This window comes from Pteronotus mesoamericanus, unplaced genomic scaffold (genome assembly GCF_021234165.1).
Source record: "Pteronotus mesoamericanus isolate MK-2021 breed Mesoamerican mustached bat unplaced genomic scaffold, CSHL_Meso_final contig_50, whole genome shotgun sequence".
NCBI lineage: Eukaryota > Metazoa > Chordata > Mammalia > Chiroptera > Mormoopidae > Pteronotus > Pteronotus mesoamericanus.
The window spans coordinates 25,751,693-25,776,529 of record NW_026555186.1 but is presented as its reverse complement, the minus strand read 5'-3'; the positions used below and the strand labels follow the sequence as shown (position 1 = coordinate 25,776,529).

At 36.6% G+C, this 24,837-nt stretch overlaps 1 protein-coding gene across 2 annotated transcripts in view; it reads right to left on the bottom strand.

The window, feature by feature from the left end:
• Positions 1 to 24,510, bottom strand: part of TNPO1 (transportin 1) — an 86,710-nt gene extending 62,200 nt beyond the window's left edge. For both annotated transcript variants that reach the window (XR_008529545.1, XM_054578485.1), the window contains exon 1: positions 24,425 to 24,510. Coding sequence is in view for 1 of the 2 variants with exons in the window: in XM_054578485.1 (XP_054434460.1) it covers positions 24,425 to 24,439 (15 nt within the window). In the remaining variant the exon portion in view is untranslated. The remainder of the gene's footprint in view (positions 1 to 24,424) is intronic.
• Positions 24,511 to 24,837: the final 327 nt, after the last annotated feature.

The following is a 24,837-nucleotide window of genomic DNA, read 5'->3' as shown; positions in this document are numbered from 1 at the left end:
ACACAGAACTTTTTCAAGGGTAGATCATCTGTTAGGCAACAAAATAATTCTCAACAAATTCAAGATAGCAATTATATGGATTATCTTTCTGATCTCAATGGTATGAAACTATAAATCAGTAACAGGAGAAAAGCTAGAAAATTTACAAATAAATGGAAATTAACAACATAGTCTTTAACAACTGAAGAAACAAAGGAGAAATCAAAAGAGAAATTAAAAAAAATAACTTGAGACTAATGAAAATGGAAACAATATACAATATACCAAAATGTATGGAATATAGCAAAAGCAGTTCTAATGTGAAAGTCTATAGCCATAAGCACCGACATCAAAAGAAAGAAAGATATCAAATAGACAACCTAGTTTCATATCTGAAGGAACTGGGAAAAGAAGAACTAAGCCCAGGGTTAGCAGAAGGACATAATAAAGATTAGAGCAGAAATAAATGAAATAGAGAATAAAAAACAATGGGAAAGATGATTCAGTGAAAAGAGAAACCAGAAGAAAAAGAGAGAGGACCCAAGTAAAATTATAAATGAAAGGAAGACTACAACAAATAACACAGAAATACAAAGATTTGTAAGAGACTACTATGAACAATCATACACCAACAAACTGGACAACCTATAAGAAATGGATAAGTTCCTAGAAACAAACAACTGACCAAAACTGAATCATAAAGAAACAGAAAATCTGAAAAGACCAATAATGAGTAAGAAAATTGAATCAGATTGTATCCCAACAAAGAAAAGCTCAGGAACAGATGTCAAATTCTACCAAACATATAATGAAGAACTAACATCAATTCTTTTTGCAAACTCTTAACAAAAATTGAAGAAAAGGGAACACCTCCAAATTCATTTATGAGACCATCATTTCCCTAACAGCAAAGCCAGATAAGGACACTAAGAGGAAACCACAGGCCAATATCCTTGACATAGATGCAAAAATTCTCAAAAATTTCCAGAAAACCAAATTCAACAGCACATTATGAGGATCTTATGCCATGATCAAGTGGGATTAATCCCTGGGATGCAAGAATGATTCAACATACATAAATCAATCAAAATTATGTATCACAGTAATAGAATGATTTAGATGACAAATCATGTGGTCATCTAAATAGATGGAGAAAAAGCACTTGACAAAACTCAATATCCATTCATGATAAACCCTCTCAACTAATGGTATAGAAAAAACAAACCTTAATACAATAAAGGCCATATATGATAAAGGCACAGGTAGTACCATACTCAATAGTGAGAGGTTGAAACCTTCCCTTCTAATGTCAGGAACCAGATAAGGTGCCTGTTCTCACCATTCCTATTCAAGCACTGGAACTCCTAACCAAAGCAATAAGGCAATTAAAAAAGAAATAAAATGCACCCAACTCAGAAATTAAGAAGTAATATTATATCTATTTGCAGATGACATGATCTCATACACAGAGAACCCTAAAGACTCTCCCAGGACATTAATAAATGAATTCAGTAAAGTTGAAGGATACAAAAAGACATACAAAAACCAGCTGTGTTTCTGTGTACTAACAACAAATTACTTGGAAAAAAAAGTAACACAATCACATTTATAATAACATCAAAAAGAAAATAATACTTAGGAATACATTTAACAATGGAGGTGAAAGATCAGTACACTGGAAACTAAAAGATGTTGATGAAGGAAACTGAAGGTAACACAAATAAATGGAAAGATACTCCATAGATTGGAAGAATTAATATTATTAAAATGTCCATACTACCCAAACCCATCCAGTGATAATACAATCTCTATCAAGGTTCTAATGACTTTTTTCACAGAAAGGGAAAAAACAATCCTAAAATTAACATGGAACCACAAAAGACCCTGAATAGCCAAAGCAATCCTAAGAAAGAAGAACAAAGACAGGAGCATCACACTTCCTGATTTCAAACTATATTACAAAGCTATAGCAATAAAAAATGGTATGGAACTGACATAAAAAAAAGAGACACAAAGACAATGGAACAGACCTGAGAGCCCAGAAATAAACCCATGCATATACAGTCAACTAATATTTTACAAAGGAGCCAATAATAGTCAATAGGGAGAATATAGTCTCTACAGTAAATTGTGGTGGGAAAACTGGATATTCACATGCCAAAGAATGAAACTGAACCCACCCCTGTCTTAACACTACTCAAAAATGAACTCAAAATGGATTAAAGACTTGAATGTAAGATCTGAAACCAAAAAAATCTCTAGAAGAAAATATAGGGGAAAAGTTCCCTGACATTGATCTTGGCAATGACATCATAAATATGACACTAAAGCACAAGCAGTAAATGCAAAAATAAATAAGCAGGATTATATGAACTAAAAGTCTTCTGCAAAGCCAAAGAAACAAAATGAAAAGACAATCTATGGAACAGGAGAAAATTTTGCAAGTCACTGGTAAGGAGTTGATACACAAATATATGAAGAATTTGTACAACTCACTAGCAAAAATAAAAAATCAACAAACAAATAATTTGATTAAAATATAGGCAAAGGACTGGAATAGGTATTTTTCCAAATGATATATTCAAATGGCCAATGGGTACATGAAAAGATGCTGAACATGACAAATCATCAAGAAAATGCAAGTCAAAACCACAATGAAAAAACACCTCAAACCTGTTAGAATGGCTATTATCAAAAAGAACAGAGATAAGTACTGGCGAGGATGTGGAGAAAGGGAACCCTTATTCATTGTTGGCAGAAATATAAATTGGTGCAGCCATTATGGAAAAGAGAATGGAGGTTCCTCAAAAAATTGAAACAGAACTACTACATGATCCAGCAATTACACTCTGGGTATATACTATAAGGATATAAAATCACTATGTCCAAGAGATATCTGGGCCCTCATGTCAAGCCATGGAAACAATGTACATGCCCATTGAATAATGAATAAAGAAAATGTGATACATACACACACACACACACACACACACACACACACACTATATATATAGTATAACACAAACTAATGGAAAGATATTATTTGGCCATAAATAGAAAGAAATCCTGGTCTTTGTGACAACATGGATAAACCTTGAGGCACTGTGCTAAGTGAAATAATTCAGACAGAGAAAGACTAATATTGTATGATCTTACTTATATGAGGGACCAAAAAAAATAAAAAAGGACAAGACAGAATACAACCCCAGACTCATGGAAACAGAGAGCAAATTGGCGTTTGCCAAGGGCAGAAGGAAGAAGGACAAATGGTGAAGGTGGTCAAAGGGTACATACTTCCAGTTATGAGTAAGTTCTAGGGATGTAACGTACAGCATGTGACTATAATTAATAACACTATATCATATATTTGAATGTAACTAAGAGAGTAACTTAAACACCCCATTTTTAAAAAAAAGTTGTAACTTTGTAAAGTGACAGATGTATTAATGTACAGTATGTGACTATAGTTAATAACACTGTACTACATATTTGAAAGTTGCTAAGGGAGTAACTTAAAAGTTCTTACACACAACCCCCATTAAAAAAAATTGTAACTTTGTAAAGTGACCGGTGTATTAACTAACCTTGTGTGGTAATCATTTCACACAACATATATATAAAATCATTATGGCCCTGGCTGGTGTGGTTCAGTGAGCACTAGCCTGTGAACCAAAGGGTCACCAGTTTGATTCCCAGTCAGAGCATGTGCCTGGGTTGCAGGCCTGGTCCCCAGTTGGGGGCGTGAGAGATGACCACACACTGGGGGTTCTCTCCCTCTCTTTCTCCCTCCCTTCCCCTCTTCCTAAAAATAAATAAAGTAAAAACAATTTAAAAAAAATAATAAAATCATTAGGTTGTACATTTTAAACTTATACATGTCACTTATATCTCAAATATGAAAAAAAATTTTAAAATAAAGAAGAAAAAGTTTTACTATTACTTTTCAAAAAAAAAAAAAAGTTGAGTTGCAAGGTATGTCTTCCTATTCCTGGTCCAATGTTTTTCTTCTCCAAACTGCTTCTTTAATTCACAGAACAATTAAAAGAGTAGCTATGATTCGGTACCTTAGCATCTACATATTTATAAAGTGAGACATACCTGTAAACTTACCCGGGGCTAAGCTGATAATTTTTTGAAAAATTAAGTAACACATGGGAACAGTCATTACAGATCATTTTGGTAACTAACAAGTATACTGTTTCATTGTTGTTAGATTGCTTTTAAAGTTCAGAAGTATGAGGGCTCTAGGAATTTTTAATTCCCAAACTATTCTTGATTGTTAAAGTATAATGTGTTGATTCAATATTCCTCATTTTCAAGTGTAAAAAGACAAGTATACTACTATGTTCACTGGCAAGGGATGAATTGGAAAAGGGTCAGAGCAGTTTAGAACAGTAAAGTAGAAAGGAGATAAATGGTTAAGTGGTGAGTAAACTAATTACCATTAGCATGTATCTGATTTTTCCATTGTGTATTGAAATCTCACTCACACATAACAGGTATATATTCAGACTTCAGTAGTGGAAAGACAGCAGAAAAACTTACAAAAGAAAATCAAGTTTTACAATTTTAGATCCTGAGCTAAATATTGTTCTACACTGTTCATGGCTGGTATGCAGGAAGATACAGTAGAAGCAGCATGGGTTCCAAATGTTATATATACAGGGGTTCAAATTCCAGTTCTATAAATTTATTTTTTAGGAAAGTGGATTAACATTCTGTGCAATGGTGTTGATGAAAAGATTAAATCAGAATGTAAAGTGCTACAATAGTAGGTACTTAACGTTCATCCCTTTCACACTTCACTACCCGCCACTGAAATTATCATTAAAACCCAGATTTACTGATGGCAGTTTGTATCATCAGACAGAGTTAAGATGAAAAATAAATTATTTTTGTATGATCAAAGAATAACAAAATGGGCTGTTTTATCTGTCATTTAAATGAGGTAATATTCTAAAGAATGGAACAATCAAAAGAAATATTGGAGGAATAGGAGGAACAAAGAAAAGATTCAGAAATCAAGTGGTAAATAGTAAATCAGATATGAATGTAACAATCTGTAAAAGTTTTCTAAGTGTGAAAACTAAGTAGTTAATTGAGGGTAGTCCTTGTAGCATGCAAAAAAGATAGGAAAAGAATACCACAAAGTGAATTCTATACAGTCCACAAATAGGGAAAAAAAAAGCAGGAAAATACTGTTCTTCAACAGATGGTACTATATGACTAACTGTTTAATACAAAAACAAAAAACAGCTTATATTCTGTTAGTGTTCAAGTTGTTTTTCTGTAACAAAGAAACAATGAGACTCAAACCAAACTCAAGACATAAAAAAAAAAAAATTAATGAAAACCTAAAATGGGAGACGGTAAAGAAATCTGAAATTATACTGCACATGAAGGATAACACTGATAACACACGAAGAAAGTGTTCAGTTTATAAGAATAGACCCTTAAAACTGAATCTTGGATTAAAAAGTGTTTTGTCCTATTACTAATAGAGATGCAGATAGAGATATCACTTAATCAGCTAATTGAATATCATGTCCTTATCACTATCTATCCCTCTCATCCCATACAATTGGAATTTGTCAATTTAAACTAACTGTAATTAGAAATAAACATCTCATCTTCAGAACGAAAATAAAATTAGGCATTAATCCAATCCTCTTATTTTAAATAAATGGGAAAATCAAGACCTAGAAATCAACATTGCAAAATAATTAAGGGGAAGAATCTGATTCTATTTTTAAAAACATAGTTCAATCATCTAGTTCTATATTATTAGGTTCTTTCCTTCCTACTTTTTTGGGGGGCATAATGTACTGATTTTCTTATAGGTATCTAGCAGTAAACCCTACAGCTTTTTCTGAATGGATCTGGGTAGCCTACAACCCATGTCTAAGTGATGGGTCTAAAGGCAAAGTTGACACTTTATGACCACATATCCTAAACACAATTGATTAAACCATGATTGAGCACATCCTGGCACAAAAAGTTAGCTAAATCAACTGGATTTCCTTTCTAGGAAACATGAACAGGATGTACTAGGATCATTTACCCTGTACCAGTCCTCAAAGCAGAAGCTAAAAGGTCATTTACCCTGTACCAATCCTCAAAGCAGAAGCTAAAAGGTCATGATGTGGTAGGCATGTGGCCATCATTAGATTCCATGTGCAAAACAAAAGTATAAAGGGGCAGAAACTCTAAGCAAACAGAGAAGAGAATGGATCAGCACAGAGGAAAACAAGGAAGCTCTGAGAAAGATTACATGGTTCACCAGAAGGAGAGTAACTGCTCCTGGGTGCTGCCTTGTTTTCTGACAGCTATTTCCACAAATGACTTAAAATAAACCTACCTCTTTCTCTTAAGACAATCTAAATGAGTTGCTCTTCCTTGGCACCAAAAAAAAAAAAAAAAGCTAAATCAAAATAGAAATATTAAATAACTATTTACATATATAATCATGTGATTATATATGTTATAACAAGCTATTCCCAAAATGTATTTGCTTTAAGTAAAAGGAACTGAATGTTTTAGGGAGCTCTCTAGGAACTGTGTGTGGGGTTGGTACAATGAAGGCTGATGACTATCATGGAAATCAATTTCCTTAAATTGGACAGCAGAATAAATTTGAGAGCTGACATGGAAGTCTCTGAGAGGCATGGAGTTTAATGAATATACCCAGATGTTAGGGAATAAACTGAGTAGGAAGAACAGAGAAAACCAAGGACAAAGCCAGCTGCCAGTTCAGGTGTGCACCCTCTTTATATACAGACAACAGAATTCCTTACTCATCCATTATACTTGTACCACTCCTCTCCCTCCCCCTTTCCAAATTATAATATTTTGGTTCTGAGCAATTGCAGCCAATACCCCTGCTGCCATCAAGGGAAAGAATAGCTTACAATATTCATTTTATTAACACTTTATTTTATATCAGTGGGAGGTGAGAAGGAATAATGGCAACTTATCCTCACCACAGTGCCAGCTTTCAGGTAGTACTTGTTTCCCAAGACTCAGACAGTATACATCTCAAAGGACCTACAACATCCTTACCATGCATTTCCAGGAGACACCACTATCTACATATATGGCAGACAAACATATTCTTTATTTGAGCAAATATAAAAGGGAGCTCCTAGCATATTATAATACAAAAGTGGACAGTACAATGAGATATGGTACATTAATAACTTTACTTATCTAGAAAACTAATTTAGAACCAATAGATAACACATGAAAAAAATTAACAAGAGGAAATACAACAGTAACAAACATGAAAAAAAATGCTGACCTTGCTAGTAATAAATGTAATAGTGAAGTAATGTTGGCAGACTAATTAGCAAAGATAATTTTATAATAATAATATACTACACTGCTAAAGATATGATGAATCAAATTTAACAAATTACTGATAATAGTATAAACTACTACAACCTATTGAAAATCAACTCAGCAATCTATATTGAGGGCCATATGCATTTCTAGATCCTTAGTCCTCATGATTACACTTCTGAGACTGTATCCTAAGAATCCTAAATACAGAAAAAAAAAGTGTTATCTCAAAGATTTTTACCCCAAGATTATTTCTAATACAACAATAAAGATATGGGTAAATAACACAATGTTCAACTGCTGGTCTACTAAGACAATAATTCATAAGTCATTAAGTAATTTCTATAATGACATGAAAAGTGTTTATAAATAGAAAGTAAAAAAATGATTTAAAAAGTTGTATATAGAGAACTACAAATAAGTAAAAAATATGTATAAGATAAAGGCAAGATTATTAAATGAAAAAGACTGGAATGAAATAATGAAAAGCTGGCAGTGTACTAGGGTGTTAGGATAATGAGTCTTTTTCTATTTTCTCTTAAAATATTTTTCAATATTGTAGATACATTACCTTTATAAGAAAAATAAATAATTAACATCTCCAACAGTATAATTGTTTGAAGTCATAAATAGGGCAGAGAAAAAGACCCCAGAGAATTTACTATGTTATGTTACAATGCCTGCTACTCATAATAATGACAGAATCATCAAAAACTTAAATTATATCTTTTTATTTTACTTTTTCAGATGGCAAGAAGGTGTGAAATATAGTTAAGTGTTTTTGTAAAAATACTTACAGGTTATGGTACTTAAAAGGTTAAATTTTAGTTACAGAAAACTGATGCACTTGTAGCAACTTTTGCCCAGATTATACCATTAAAATGAATAGAGACAATGATATAATGATAATTTTGAAAATAAAGAAAAAATCATTATAGTAATAAAAAAACTGACTCAAAACAGAATTATACCAGGAAGTTATTTTATAATCCCAGAGACCTACATCATAGGAAGGCTGTCCTAAAAGAGAGAGAGAGAGAGAGAGAGAGAGAGGCAAGCTGGAAATAATTTTTAATAATGCTATAACAAGATAATGTTAAAACATTTAAGTATTTAAACAAAATACTAAGTAAAGATATACAAACACATTAAGGCCACTACAAAATTTAAAACAAGAATACCACAATTTAATATAAAACTTTCTAAATTAGTACAACTGTTTTGAAAAATATTTTGAAATATCTATTATATTAACTAAATGTATAACTTAAGAATTTTTTCCAAGCGTCTCTCATCAATTTCCTAATTTTTCAAAACATTGATGCATAATTACAGAAATATCATTTAAGAAAAAAATAATTAAATAGCTCAGTTAAATTATCTGTTGAACTGGGGAAAAAAAATCCCACAAAAATGTAGAAAAGCCAACAGAAAATTAAAATGAATTTCAGCTTAGAAAAGAGGTTCTATAATTCATCTACAACAGTTCTTGAGACTTCGGTAGTCTCAAAAAGTTCTATAGAGTCTCTCAATAATCATAACTATAAATATTTTAAGCAAAAATTACTTACTAATGTGTAAGAAAATTCCAACTGCAAAAATAAATGAGATACTACAAATAACTTAAATTTGTCATTTAGAACATCCTGAACTGAAAAGGTTAGAGTTCTAGGACTTTTAATTTTGCCAATCAATCATTTATATCATATGCTATCTTATTTTTTAAGAAAATAATTCATAAATCATTTCAGTAATTTATAATTAAGAGGTTTAAAAAATAGTAAATAAAAACTCTCCAAGATAAAAAATTATGTTAACATTGTCAATGGATTCTTCTAAATATATTTTTCTAAGGAGGCCAATACAATAACTAAGAGGAGATGGAAAGAAAATACATGTTTACATACTGTCTTCAAACAAGTGGTATAGTGTGTGTGCCTATTTAGTCTATGAGATGGATACCATTTATGACTGTACACTTAAAATTGGTAGACATAGGAATCTAATGAGCTGCCTCAAAAGCACACACTATTTTCTTTACACTGAACTGATTCTTAGAAAGAAAAATAAATTCATTTATTATTAAATAAATTTTTCTAATCATTTTCCTGGAGCAGGGTTAGAGTCACAAAAAGCAAATCTTTGTCTACAGTCACATGAAATAATATTCCAATTTTAAAATTTTTATATATTAAGTAACCACTATTATAAATAGTTAATAAAACACATTCTCCAGTTGTCATTTTACATTCTTACAAGAGTAGCAACATATTCTAGAAGGAAGAAACTCCAGAAATTAAATCAACATGCAAACATTTATTAAGCACTTGTATATGCAGAATTTTATAGCTGGAAAACTACAGCCACAATAAAAGTCTGGAATGAGAGGGATGAACTAGGAAATTCCTAAGATCTCTGTTACTAAATTCAATAATTCAATATGTGGCTGGTCATTTGGTAAACTTAACCCAAAAGCATTCGAGATGTGTAGGTGCTTATAATACCCAGAATCAGAAAATGATCATTTTACCTGAAATCACAATTTTGTTCTGTTTGCTGAGCAATTTTTAAGCTCTACTAAAATCTGACTGCAGTGTTAAAGTGTCGGTTCTGTTTTATAAATAAAAATTGCCTGCTCTGCACCTGATCAGCAAGTACCAACATCAAAACAAAAGCCTTTAATCCACTAAGATGCAAGGTTAAAATAAAGCAGGGTTTTATGAGAGCTTTTTCCTTTTTATGCCTCAACTGTTTTATTTAAGCTTCCCCATCAAATTCCTACATTAAATCTTAAACTATACCACTCTCTCGAAAAGTCTTCTACCTTTACAGCAGCTCCGCTGTTTCATGACGAAGGTGGTGGTGGTGGGGGCGGGGAATGTCGGACCAGGGGAAGGATGTTATTTGGGGAGGCAACGCAGACACTTGAAGTCTCGGCCACGATCTTTCTGAAGCTAATAAGCGTAGTTTAACATGATAGAACTTTAGGACAAAATGCCTCTGACCACAGGTGTTAAAATCTTGTGATTTCCATGAAGAGCCAAAATAACATCAGTAAAAAAAAAAAAAAAAAGAGTCAGAGATCCGGGGCTCTTGTCTCAGTTCCTCCCTGCACGAAGAATAGCTAGCTGGGCAACCCTGTACAAATCACACTCATTTGGATAATTTCCTCACCTATGAAGCAGCTAAAGACCATGGTCCTTTGAGCTTCTAGAAGTAAAATATTTAGTTGACTGTAAATAATGAATCTGATCATATTCTGCATATAAAAGCTGGCCTTATTTTTTTTTCCCCTTACCTGCTACTGAAATTCTCCAAGCCTTCAGGGAAACTTGTATTCGATTCCATTGTTCAAGTACAGTTCTGGGACTACTAAGTTACCTAAATGAGAGCTACATGTCACTTGATTCTTTCAACAAATACTTGGGCTCCTGTTAAAGGGCACACTACTGTACTAGGCTTGGGTCACTTCTTACAGAAGTCACATTCCATGTTAAGATCAATCTCTTTAACTGAAAACGTTAGAAAATTTTTCATCATAACTTGGGTCCTGGTAACCAACAGAATCCTCTACCTATTATCCTCTTAAAACCCTTAAAACTGTGTTTAACAAAAAACTGTGTAAAATTTTATTGAACTAAAAATCCTAATTCCTGCTCTGGAGCACTGTGGCTTCAATGAATCACTGTTTAATGCTCTTTTCCTAAATTAATTTCTAATTTTTCGTAATATTTTCTAATAAATGCTTGACAAGCAGCATTTTATGAAGCAATCTCTTTTTGAAACAGATCAGGATCCTTAGACCATGTCCATATATTGCCAACTAAATTCTATCACAAAAGAATTAGTCCAGGTATTTTATTTTACCTTTCTAAACAATCAACACCAATAACTCTGAAAACATATTATTTGTGCCAAAGTCTAGTAAATTTCACATATAAAGTTTAAATATCTTCACTTTTTTTGCTCTTCCTTCTGTCCTAACGCTCATCAGGTGACATATTTAACCCTGATCCATCATTACAAAAAGTTCTAATCCAGATCTAGACATTTAAAACTGGTTTTTGATATGAGTATCATTGCCTGTGATCACTGGCTGCTCTTTGTCAGTCTCCTTTGCTGGCTCCCCCACCTCTAAATATCCTAAGCCCCTTTCTTTTCTGTATCTACACAATCTCATTACGTCTGTGCCATTAAATAGCAGTCTGAATTCCAGGCTCAAGTATCCAATGTCTCATAAGACATACCCACTTGTTTGTTAAATGGGCATCTCAATTGTTGCTGGCTGAAACAGAACTCTTGATTCTCTTCCCCATCCCATTCAAAACTATTCCTCCTCTAGTTGCTTAATATTACTAAGTGCCTAATGTCCAGTTGTTCACTCCAAATACCAATGGGTAATCCTTGACTTCCCTTGTATCCCACAACTATCAACCTGTTTTGTTAAAATATACCCTCTGACCACTTTTCTCCCCTTCCACTCTCTACCCTAGTCCAGATACCATGTTGTACAAGAGCATGGTCTACTACGATAGGCTTCCCTGCCTTCTCTTTTGTTTCTTTATAGTTCAGTTTCTGAGATAAAGTAGCAAAAATGATACTGTTAAAGCTTCAGTTAAATCATGTCTTCTCTCTGTCAAAATATCTCATATCCTTATGCCAGCCTACAAAGTTGCACATAATCTGGGCTTCTGCCTGTCTCTCTGAACTAATCTCCTGGCAGTCTCTGCCCTCCCCTTTCATTATGTTCCATTTTGTTTTTTGATTTTTTTTAGTAGTTCTTTGATAATGTTATGCTTGTTCCCACCTAAGAGCCTTTACTTTTGCATACTCTTTCTTCAAATATTCATATTGTTCACTCCTTCTCATTCAGATTGCTGGCCAAATATGATATCTAAGAAAGGCAGTGTTCTCTTCCCTCTCACTCTACCCCATTATTTTCTATTTCCTCTCATTGCTTTAGTTAGAACCTATTTCTTTTCCTCCTCCTTTCTCTTCATCAAAAAAAAAATCTTTAAAGGAAAAATTATCATATGACTGTTTCTCACTGTATATTAAAAAAGTAAACAATAGAGATGAAATTCAAGCTCCCTTCAAGTACCTCTCCTAATCCTGGTCACCTCCCTGAAGGTACTCTAATATCTATTTGATTCATAACCATATAGGGCAGTTTTCTTGGGCATTTAAATACATATGTTTCTGAAAAAATAAAGTTTTAGTTCTGTTCTATAAAAACTCATTCAAAATATCTGTTTTCCTACTCATTACAAACGAGGAGGAACACCCCAAAACTGGAATTTATTTATAAAAAAATTGGATATTTATTCTTACATGTTTAAACTTCAAGTCACCTTCAAAGTACCCTCATTTGATGCACTGAGATGTTTTTCCACTGCTCAAAAGTTTCTGAACTCGTTAATTTTGATGTCTTTCAGTGCTTCTGCTGTTTCCTGTTTCACCTCTTCCACATTGGCAAAATATTTCCCTTTGAGGACTATTTTTATTGGGGAAACAAAAAAAGTCGCATGAGGCAAGATTGGGTGAATAGGGAGGGTGGAGCATAGGGGTCATGCCGTCTTTTTTTGTCAAAAATTGCTGAACACTCACTGTGGCGTGGACAGGTGTGGTCATAAATCACCCATCATGAAATAGGCAAACATGTTGAAAGAATCTTCAAAAATAAGTTCGCGGAAGCTAAATGCAGCCTCTTGAAACAATGCCAGCTGGTACACTGATACAGAGGGGTTCCCAGGACACTCATTTAGCACAGGAAGCTTGTACTACAAGGGGTCAGCCCTCCAGAAGACAATTCCACGTTGTTGGTTTTTTTTTTTTTTTTTTTGGTCCTCCCTCATATAGCTTTATTTCATTACTACCTGCAGTACAGATTATTGATACACTTAACCTCTTTAGAATTTTGCACCATTGTAAGCAATTCATTCATTTAACAAATAATTACTGAGTGCTTACTATATTCTAGGCCAGGGGTATCCAACCTGTGGCCTGTGGGCTGCATGCAGCTCAGGATGGTTATGAATGTGGCCCAACACAATATTGTAAATTTATTAACACATCGAGATTTTTTTCTTTTTGTGATTATGTATCACAATGCATTTAATGTGTGGCCCAAGACAACTCTTTTTCCAGTGTGGCACAGAGATGCCAAACGGTCGGACACCCCTGTTCTAGACACTGTTCTAGTTGCTGCAATAAATAAAACAAAGATCTTTGCCCTCTTGGGAGCTTACATTCTTGCAGGGAAAGGCAATAAACAGAATATATAGAGCAAACTTTTTCTGCAAAGCACCAGGCAGTAAGTATTCTAGGCTTTGCAGATGTGGCATATATTCTTTGTTTTATAACCCTTTAAAAATGTGAGAACCATTATTAGCTCACAGGCTGTATAAAAAACTGGCCATAGGGCAATGGAGCTCTAGATTGATGACCTCTGATATAAGTACGTTAGAAAGCAGTATGTGCTGTACAAAAAATCCAAGAGAATCCAGGATAAGGAGGATGGGAGAGGGTAGGATACAGTACTAAACAGGCTATTTAAAGAGGGTGAAATATGAGCAAAGACCTGGAGGTAAGGCCAGGAGCCTAGCAGATATCTGGGAGAAGTACGTTCCAGACAGCTGAACCAGCTAAAGCAAAGGCCCTGAAGTAGGAACATGACCGATGTGTTTATGATATAGTAAGGAGGCCAGTGAGCAAGGAGGTAAAGTGGTAATGGGAAATGAGGTCAGGTGAAAGGGGAGGCTGTTGGACGGATTATGGAGAGCCTAGTAAGCCATTCTAAGGACTAGATTTTCTCTGAGTGAAAGGGGGAGACCTTGCAGGGATTTGTATAAAGAAGTGACAGGAACTGTCTTAACTTGAAAAGGGCTTGCTCTGGCTACTATATTGAGAAGACTGTTGGGAGGGGCTTCGATGACATGCGGAGAGTAAGTAGTAGCCTATTTAATCCAAGGAGTTATGATAGTAGTGGTTTGAACCATGGTAGCAACTGAGGACAGGGTGAGACATAGCAAGATTCTGGATGTATTATGATGATATTTTTTAGAAAAGAAAAAAAACCAGGTTGTCCTGAGAGAATGTTTTTGAAGAGTCAAAGAAAAAGCAAAGTCAAGAATAACTAAGATTTTATCCTGAGCTACTGGGAGGATGGAGTTGCCACTGACATACAGAAATGGGAAGGCAATTTAGGAGCTTAGTTGGGTGTCATGTGTTGTATTCTTAGACATTTAGGTAGAGATGGTGAATAGGCAGTTAGTTGAACATATGAGATAGACGTTAGGAAGAGGAGCTATAGATCTAAATTTAAGCAGTGCTGGAATTTAAATGATATTTAAAGCCATAAAGCTGAATGAGATTATCAATGGAGTAAGTATAGATAGGAAAAAAACACACACACGTACACAGACAGACAGACAAAAACAAGGACTGACCCCAGGGCTCTCCAATATCAAGAGGTCTGTGAGAAGAAAGACAAAGGATATTTATAAGGAGCCAGCACTGAGGTAGTAGATAACCAGGGCTATTTGTCAACCTGGAAAGCAAAAAAGAAAGTGTTTCGAAGATACAGGAGCAAATACCTGTGTCAAGTGTTGTAGATAGGTTAAGATGGACAGAATCAATGTACTATATGGTATGTGGCAACATGAAATTACTGCAGGATCTGAGGACCTGTTTCAGTGGGAACGGTACAGACAAAGGCCTGACTGGAAGTAGGTTTAATAGAGCACGGAAGGAGAAGCCTTGGTAATAAGAAGTACAGATAACACTTTTGAGGAATTGAAAAAAGAAAAACATGGAGGGGGAACAGGTGGTGAAAAGTGAATCACTTTTTGCTTTTGCATTTTTAAAAGATGGGAGAAATATTATCATGTCTGTTACTGACAAAAATCCAATAAAGAAAAATAACTGATGAGGAAGGAGAGAAGCTGAAGCAATGTCCTTGAGCCAATGAGACAGGATGGGATCTAGTACAAAAGCAGACTCAGGAACATGAACAGTTCATCTAAGGTAACAAGCAAAAGATAGCACACAAATTGACCAGATGCTGGTAGGTACATATGTTGGTGGGAATCTGGAAATTTTCTGATTGCTTCAATTTTCTTAGCAAAGTAGGAACCAATATCATGAGCTGAAAGTGAGGATGGGAAAAGAGATTTAAAGAAAGTAAGATATGAAATAGGAGGGTGAACTAGGAAAATAAAGTACAATGAACAGCAGCATTAGGACTTCCAGTTGAGGTGTCAGTGTAGGCAGACATAGTTTACCTCTTTGCACAACCACATCAAAATTACAACTAAAATATAGAACTACCATTACTCAAAACTGTCAGAAATTGAGCTGAATGGAAGTCTGACAACTATGGAAGAAACCACATCCACTCAGACTAGTGTGAGGGGTGCAGACACGGAATGGGCTGGTCCCACATCCACATGCGGTAGATAAAAATTTGGGAAGGCTATCTCAGGATCGAGGAGTCCCAGCCCCACACTAGGCATTCCAGTTCCAGGAAGATAAGTCCCACAACTTTTGGCTGTAAAAACCAGTGGGGATTGAATTGGTGGAAGAAACTGTTGGAACCTCAAGCAGTCCCTATTAAAGAACCCACACATGGACTCACGTACTCAGACTCACTCGCTCTGAGCTCCAGCACTGGGGTACCAGCTTGAAAGGCACCAGTGGTATACCGGGAGAAACTCAGGTATCTGGCATCAAGTTGAGTAGAGGTCATTATCCCTTTTCTGAGCCCTCCGCTGACAGAGCCACTGAGCTAGCAAGCTGGTGCCATATCTGAGATTCCCTCAACATGACTAACACTATTTGACCCATCTTGGAGATTCCCAGGGACTCCACCCACCTAACTTATGGGCCCACCCAAGCTGCTTTACCATATGAATGGCTGGCCTTCGCTCATGCTGCCCAACTCCCTAAATCCTCTCAAACAAGCCTCAGTGAGCCCCAAGCCCAGCACTAGCAGCAGCCAGACTAGATTCACACCTTGGCTTTGCCTGGGAATCTAGAAGCCCAGCACAAGTAGAAGCCATCTCAAATTGCTTTATAGCTCAGGCAGGGTGGCCCCAGGCAAAATACAGGTGGGGGCTCACATTAGCCCATACCACTTGGGAAACCCCAGGGCCAGCGCACCCAGAGGACAGCTATAGGCCTCTCTGGAGCACCACCACCCTGCCCCTGCACAGCTGATCCTCCACGGAGGGTGGCAGTTGGAGGTAAGTGGTCACAGCCAGTCCTTGCAGCTGACTGGCCTGGGTAAATCCCTCCTATTGATCCTTCCAACAGCAACCAAGGCTCAACTACAAGAGATGGGTGTACTGAGCCCACACGAAGGACAAAGGACACACCTTGAGTACCCAGCTTGGGTGATAGGGGAAGCTGTACCAGTTGGGTGATAGAGGAGGCTGTGCCACACCTACTCCATTAGGCCACACTACCAAGACATGGAGTCAAAGCAGCTCTACCTAATACACAAAAAACAAACATAGGGAGGCTGCCAAAATGAAGAGACAAAGCAACATGGCCCAAATGAAAGAACAGATCAAAACTCCAGAAAAAGAGCTAAATGAAATGGAGATAAGCAATCTATCAGATGCAGAGTTCAAAACACTGGCTATAAGGATGGTCAAGAAATTTAGTGAGGACCTCAAAAGCATAAAAGCAATCCAGCTGGAAACAAAGGATGCACTAATTGAAATAAAGAACAATTTACAGGGAAACAACAGTAGAGTGGATGAAGTTGAGAATCAAATCAATGAATTGAAACAAGGAAGCACAAAACAACCAATCAGAACAAGAAGAAGAAAAAAAGAATCCAAAAAAATGAGGGTAGTATAAGCAGCCTCTGGGACAACTGCAAAAGGTCCAACATTCACATCACAGGGGTGCCAGAAGGAGAAGAGAAAGAGCAAGATATTGGAAATCTATTTGAAAAAATGAAATAAAACATCCCTAATTTGGGGAAAGAAATAGATATGTAATTCCAGGAAGCACAGAGGGTCCCAAACAAGAGGATTCAAAGAGGTCCACTCCAAGATACATCATAATTAAAATGCCAAAATTTAAAGATAAAAAGACAATCTTAAAAGCAGCAAGAGAAGTTAGTTACCTACAGGGGAGTTCCCTTAAGACTGTCAGCTGATTTTTCAAAAGAAACTTTGCAGGCTAGAAAGGATTGGCAAGACATATTCAAAGTCATGAAAAACAGGGACCTACAGCCAAGACTGCTGTACCCAGCAAAGCTATCATTTAAAATCAAAGGGCAGATAAAGAGCTTCCCAGACAAGGTAAAACTAAAGTTCATCATCACCAAACCATTATTATATGAAATTTTAAAGAGACTTAAGATCAAAACTCTGAAAAGTAAAATGGGAAAAATACATATTATCAACAACTGAACCTAAAAAACAAACTAAGTAAACAAGAACAGAAACAGAATCATGGATACATACAGCTTTTTGATGGTTGCCTGATGGGAGGGGGGGTGTGGCAGAATGGGTCAGGAAGTGCAGGGATTATGGAGTACAAATAGGTAGTTACAGAACAGCCACGGGAATGTAAAATACAGGATAGGAAATGGAGTAGCCAAAGAACTTATACGCATGACCCATGGACATGAGCCATGGCGGGGGGATTGCCTGAGAGTGTGAGGGGTACTGGGTGAAAGGGAACAAAGGAGGAAAAATCAGGGTAGCTGTAATAGCATAATCAATAAAGTATAATAATAAAAAAACCCAGCAGCATTAAGGACCTACTTGAGGTATGTTGTCATGTGTGGTTGTGTGCTTGCTTCCAGCCAGACTGTTACATAGGAACTGGTGCAAAAAAAGCAGAATTGGTTTAACTGGGGCTGTGGACTTCACCAAAGAAGGAAAGAGTAAGGGGGCGGATCCGCAAAAGAGATTAAAATGATTAACCATGGAATTTAAACAGAGTAAGAAAGGGAGTGAAAACATCAAGAGGTGAGTGACAGGAGAGTAGGCTGAATGGATTAAAGACTCCATTGGTGTCAAAAGATGGTTGGAGCTGAGATACTAAGTACAAGTGAACCACAAAAATAGGAAGTGAGGTTAAACAGTAAAATACATGAAATGGTAACTACGGAGGGACTGCAGTTATTGACAATGGAAGAAGGTATCACTATGGGAATGACTGGAAGAGATAGGGAAGATGGGAAGAGTGCTAGGAAAAAAGGTCTAGGAAATGAGAGGCCAGGGTACTGGAATGATCAGTTATGTATACTCTTCTCAAGTTTAATATAAAGACTGAGGTGATATTCGGGACAGGGGCAATGAGCCACAAGCTACAAATATTGAGAGACAAGGTTAGTAGTTGATAGAAATTGTGAGGGATAGTGGATTACATAATCTGCTGACATAACCCAACACTGAGATTTTTAGTGAGAAGGGAAGGGAGAACAGTCTGAAAGTGGCAATGAGGTGCATGGCAGACACCTTTCCCACCTGTAAGAACAGTGATACGAAGAGCCATGGAAAAAAAAAAGGAGCCAAACTGCACAGTGCAAAGAAGTCAGGTTTCTGTCAGATCAACAAAGTGAAGGGAATGTTTAAGCATAAATTGAGACTGGATCTTGTACATGATGGGCTGTAAATTTCAGCAGGCAGAGTAAAAGAATATGAAGAAGTGGAAGGGGTTAAAAAAAAAAAAGACAAATAACAGATTCACACATGAACTGGAATGAATGCGAGTGCGGGAGGTGAAAGGTGACCTGGGAGTCTGGAGGTTCTCTTGCCATGGACATTTATTGACCACAATTGAGTCCTTATATATCCATGTTTCTCTAAGAAATGGAGATTGCTGGGTCAAAATGTTTCTACTTTAAAATTAAAATGGCTGTACTGATTTATTCAATGTATGAGTTTCCCTACAAACTTTGTATTTCCCTGTCAATGGGGTAGAACAATATTTCATGTTTATTGGCTAACTGTATTTTCTCTTCTGTGAAGTTGCCCATTTACAAAATTGAGTTGTCTTTTATTTTACTGCTTTACAGTGCTTAAAAATAATCCATTTTCTATTTTTATTCTGTTCTTAATGATTCACACAAATCAATATTGTAAATTCCTTTCAAATCTTTCGATGGCTTGTGCTAGGGCAACATCAATTCAGTTGGTTATTTCATCCTCAAATCCAGTTATTCCATTAATTTCAATAAGGTCTATGACTGCTTTTGCACTAAAATGTCTGAGCTGGTAGGGCCCACAAAGCAGAAAATACTTACTGTTTAGTCCTTTACAGAAAGTTTGTGGACTCCTTCTCTACAGCTTTTAGGGTCTCTTAACTGCTTCGATTTTCAAGAATATGAAAGGTCCTTACCTTTACTGATATACTATGAAGTGCTGCCCTTAGTCCCCTGAAATACCTGCACCATTTTCCCCACTCTGCATGGTATCTATTACTAGCCCCCCTGGGTGCCTCCACAGATTTATATCATAAAAGGTGTAACTATACTTTTTTGTTTACACTTCTCTCTCTCTACTAGTATTTAAATCTCTTGAGGACAAGGGACAATGCCAGCACTAAAAAATGTTTAATGGATGAATAAGTGGCATAAAAAGTCCTTCATAATTTGCCATCTTTCTCAGTATTTTCCTGTTATCTAACCAAAATATATTTTTACTTCATTAAGCATTTTTCAAAAACATTACTACTAATGGCAGCATAATGATCAATATATTTTATTATTTTCTTCACAATTTCGGTGGAAACCATCTATTCCTAATAATTTATATGCATCTATTTAGTACATTCATGATTTGCTGAAATATTCCCCCCCCACAATTCCTCTTTAGTAAAGATAAAAACAGTGGGGTCTTGGCCCTTCTGGGATCAACCTTTTCATCTACAGCAGTAACTTCTGCACCTGAGGATTAAGGGACTCCACTGATAATTATTTTACTAATGACTTCAGAGTACTTCAAAGTCAATTATAAAAATGCAACTCTAATGTTTTTTGCTTTCGTTTTCAGTATAACCTTAACCCCCCACACTTTGTGGGTAAGCCTTATTCTCCTTGTCTGGAACATCTTTATTATTTGTTTGTTTATAACTGTATTTTAAAGACCTTAGTTTACCTTATCAGGGTCTTCCTAAGTGTATTCTTCAGGTTAGTTATTTAATCGGCCTTTGTCATTTCTCTTAACTCCTAAATCTGATGGCTTGCTTTCTTTCTTTCTCCCCTATTTGTGTTGAGGTCATTACCAAGAGTGTTTCACCCACAGATGCTCACTGCCTGCATCCTAGAAACAAGCTTTATATATTTGTTACCAATTATATCTCATCCAGTAAGGATTTTTTTTTTCCTTTTCTAAAGGGTCAATGAATAGTTAGGCCCTATCTGGTTGAACTAATTTATCCATTCATTACTTCCAGCTCAGTTTCACTATTTTAACGATGTGATCTATGATCTACAGTTAGATTCATGATGAAATTCCATGCTCATTCAATGTCCATGTATTCATTATAAGGACCTGAACATGTATATTACATAAAACGTTATTAATGAAGGAACATGAGCTTTGCAATCAGGCAGATTTGGATTCAGATTTGAACACTCTGAGACATTGGGCAAAGTACTTACCTATCTATACTTCAGTTTTCCCACCATCAGTAAAATCGAAGTAACTCCTATATTGTAACACAGGACTATGATAATGAGCATACTATATGTAAAATTATGCTAACTGCCTACAAATAATGCCCAATATATTACATGAAAAACATGCAATTCACTCCCTCTTCCCTCCCATCTCAAGTGATGAGTAATAAATGCTGTACTCCTCAAATTATTTTAAATCCATTATGAAATTCCCTTAAGTAAAAGAAATTGGGCAACATGGACTATGAGCTTTGAAGGTCATATACTCTGACTCAATGTTTTCACTTTGGGGAATCTATCTTAACAAAATAATTTAAAACACATTGATTTTTATACACTACAGGGATGTTATTGAAGTGTTTCTTAAAACTGCAAAAAAATTTAGAAACTTGCTAACTGTCCAATAGGAAAATGTTTATAATTAAGAGAAATCACACAGATATTATGTGGTTATTTAAAAAGATGCTAACAAAATAACAGCATGAGAAAATGCTTATTGTGCTAGGTGAAAATAGCAAAATGCGAAATTATATAGTAACATCTCTGCTGTGTAAAAATCAAATAAACTAAGAAAAACTATTGGAATGAAATGCACCAAAGAGTTTATAGAAGTTATCTCATAGTCCTGATATTAGTGATAATTATTTTCTAGCTGTTTTCTAAAATACCAATGATCATAACAATGATGATAATAGCATGTATTATTTATGGAGTGTTTACTACATGTCAGACCCAACTCTAAGAGCTTATTGTATTAACTAATTCAATCCTTATAACATTATGAGATGAGAAAATTGAGGCACAGTGAGATTAAGTAACTTACCCATGGTCACAAACACAATTAATTATGGAAGGAGCTAAATCTAGCTCTAGAGCTCCTGTTCTAATTTTTTTTATTTCAAATATTTGCTCTGCCATTGGGTGCAATTTTGAAATAAGATGACACCATTTTTGTATGGGTTCTATCAACTCCAGAAAACTCTAAGACAAATCTATACCCCTATTTCCTGTTCCAATATATCATTTAATCACTGAGATTCTGGAACTCTAAAATTCTTATTTATGATGCCTACAGACAGTACTTCAAAGAATTCTAGTAAGGAGGTCTTGGAGCAACCAAACTGGCTTCTAGAAACTCTCCTACACTAATAACCATCCACATAACTACAAATCTAAATTTACCACCCTTGCAAACACCTTACATTGTAAAATTCTCCCCTCTGCATCCAGGAGGCCACCTCACTTGTCACTCACCATATATCTACCATGGCACAGGCTGAATGGGACCAACTGAGAAAAATCCTCAGCATTTGGAGAATTTTACTGTTTCTGATCCTTCCTTTTTGAAGGTGGCATTATTATCAACTGTTTTTGAAAATGTTGTCAATTAGTCACTTTGATTCTCTTTTTTTACCCTTTTGCTAGTGGACCAAATTTTCTTTTTTGGTGGTAGAGGGGTACTAGATCTTTTTTGGCAACAATATATATTCAAATATCAATCCCAGGAAGAAATACTCATAATTTATACCTTGGATAATAAAAATAACTCCCACTTACTGCTGTGCTTCTCTGCAGTTTACATTTGATAATTTTTTCTTTACATATGTCACTTGGTTCAGCTTCCTTTATAACCAAACTTCTTAAAAACAATATTTGCAAAATCCAGCATGATTAAATGTAAGCAATTCTTCTACATATAGTACATTTACATTTCAATGCAGTTCATTTACAGTATTTAGAAAAATTAAGTGTATGTGATACCTTTAACATTATATAAAGAAAAACTAGTCATAAAAACAACAAATACAATAGCAAGTGTTAACAATGAAAATATTTACAATCAGAACGTTACACATTTTTACCAAAATCTTCCCCTGCTCACAATATATAATGGTAATAACCTTGATTACTTTAAAATATTTTTATAGACTGAAATATCAGTGGGCAGAATTTAATAATTCCCTGAATACCTAGGACGAAAATATAACAACATCAAGCCTGATCTGGGTGAGGGGCCTCTTTAGGAAAAAGAAAATGGAGCACTAATAATTCATCAGGCTCACATTAAATGATCTGTTTTAAAGTCCAGAATCCTTGGTTTATAAAATTATTATAAAGTATTTTTAAAAAAGGTAAAAACCATACTGCCAAATGTCATGTACTTATGCATTACATATGCCAGGGAGTAAAAAAGAAAATCTGCACCTTCAAAATATATTTTTTTTTCGCAGTTGCCAAGTTTTCATCTTGGCGGAGCCATTCTCTAAAAAGAATGGGATGCAGGAGAGGGTAAAAATGGAAAACAGAATCATTTCCCAAAGAACCGAATCTCTTCCCTGCTTCACAAATATAACTTATTTATCATTTTAACATGAAAGCTTTGATATAAAAATAGGGAAACTTAAATCCAAAAGGAATTTATCCTAAAAATGAGCACATCAGGCCAGCCATTTTACAACTTTACATTTCGGAATATCTATTACATGATAAACTTGTATCTTAAAAACATCGTTTCTTTAGGGTATTCAAAAAATAAGTACCATTTATGCATTCATCATCGAAGTCATCACTGTTACAAAGCAGGATTGTTATTAAGCTTAATACAACTGTCAAAATCAATTTGTGAGTAGCCTCCAACTTTAAATTTCTACATTTATATCTGCTGATGGACCAAAGTGATTAGTGAGTAAGATAACGAACAAACTTCAAGCAATCCTTGTAAAATCCAGCTGATTTTTAAAATCTGTAAACAAATAACAGGCGATCATTTTTAAAGGCAAAGCCATTCCCAAAACAGGTTGATTGCGGTAGTCGGTCTGCTCCTCAGCAGCTGTCCCCTGTTGCATGTTCGCGTGGGAGAAGTACAAAAGGGTAGGAAGGCAAAATAACAAACCCACGCAAAACCCATACAGTTATAAACATTATATTATGTAAACATGGGAGTAAAAAAAAAAAAAATATCTGCACCAGGAGGCCCCAAGGGGAAAGAACGAGATCAGTTAGATGAGTGTGTAGGCGATGGTGTGTGCGGGCCCGGGACTCACGGGCAGAGGGGGCCGGGCGGGGACAAAGACCGGCCTTAGGGGTGGTGCTGGACAGTGCCCAGAACCAGCGGGAATTAGCCGTCCAGGGACAGCGACTGTGGCACCCAGGGTCCTCAAACGTCGCCGTTTAATGGGCAGAGGCAAAAACTCCCCGGACCTGATCCTCTCCTTCCCGCCGCCCTAAAGGGCTCCAGGCCGTGACCTGGGACACCTGAAGAGCTGCCGCCCGCTCCCTGCCCGCAAGACGCGCGGGGTGGCAGCTGTTGGGCTTCGAACCGCGCAGCCGCCGCTGCCTGGCTCCAAACGGCCGGGCGGGGACCGGAGGGCGGCGAGTCTGGCGCCTCTCCCCGCAGCCCGTCAGCTACCTCCAGAACATACAGCCTCCGCTCCCGCCCTCCAGTCACACCCTGTCACCTACCCGGTCCCACACCATCCCAGAGGCCTCCGGCGCTTGGGCCCTCTGCCGAAGCGGCGCTGCCTCCTGCCCGGGGCCTGAAATGGCTGCGGAACAAAGAAAATCGGGGATCCAGCGAGCGCCTGTCCGATTGGCCGGGGGGCGGAGCCCACATTCGGCGGCGGTCGCCTTGGCAACGGCGGCGAGACTGGGAAAACCTCTGCCCCGGCCTGACAGGCCGGCGGACTTGCACCCGGCGGCCCGCAGCAGCGGTTTCTAAACCCGCGCTGCAGCGACCGGCCTCCAGCCTCCGGTCTCGGCCCGCCGCGGGGCTCACACGCTCGCGTCCCCTGCGGCTGGTACGCTGGCCCGAGCCTCTGGCTCGCAGGAGGAGCCCCCGCGGACGCTGTACTGCACCGTGAGGCCTCGACCAAAAT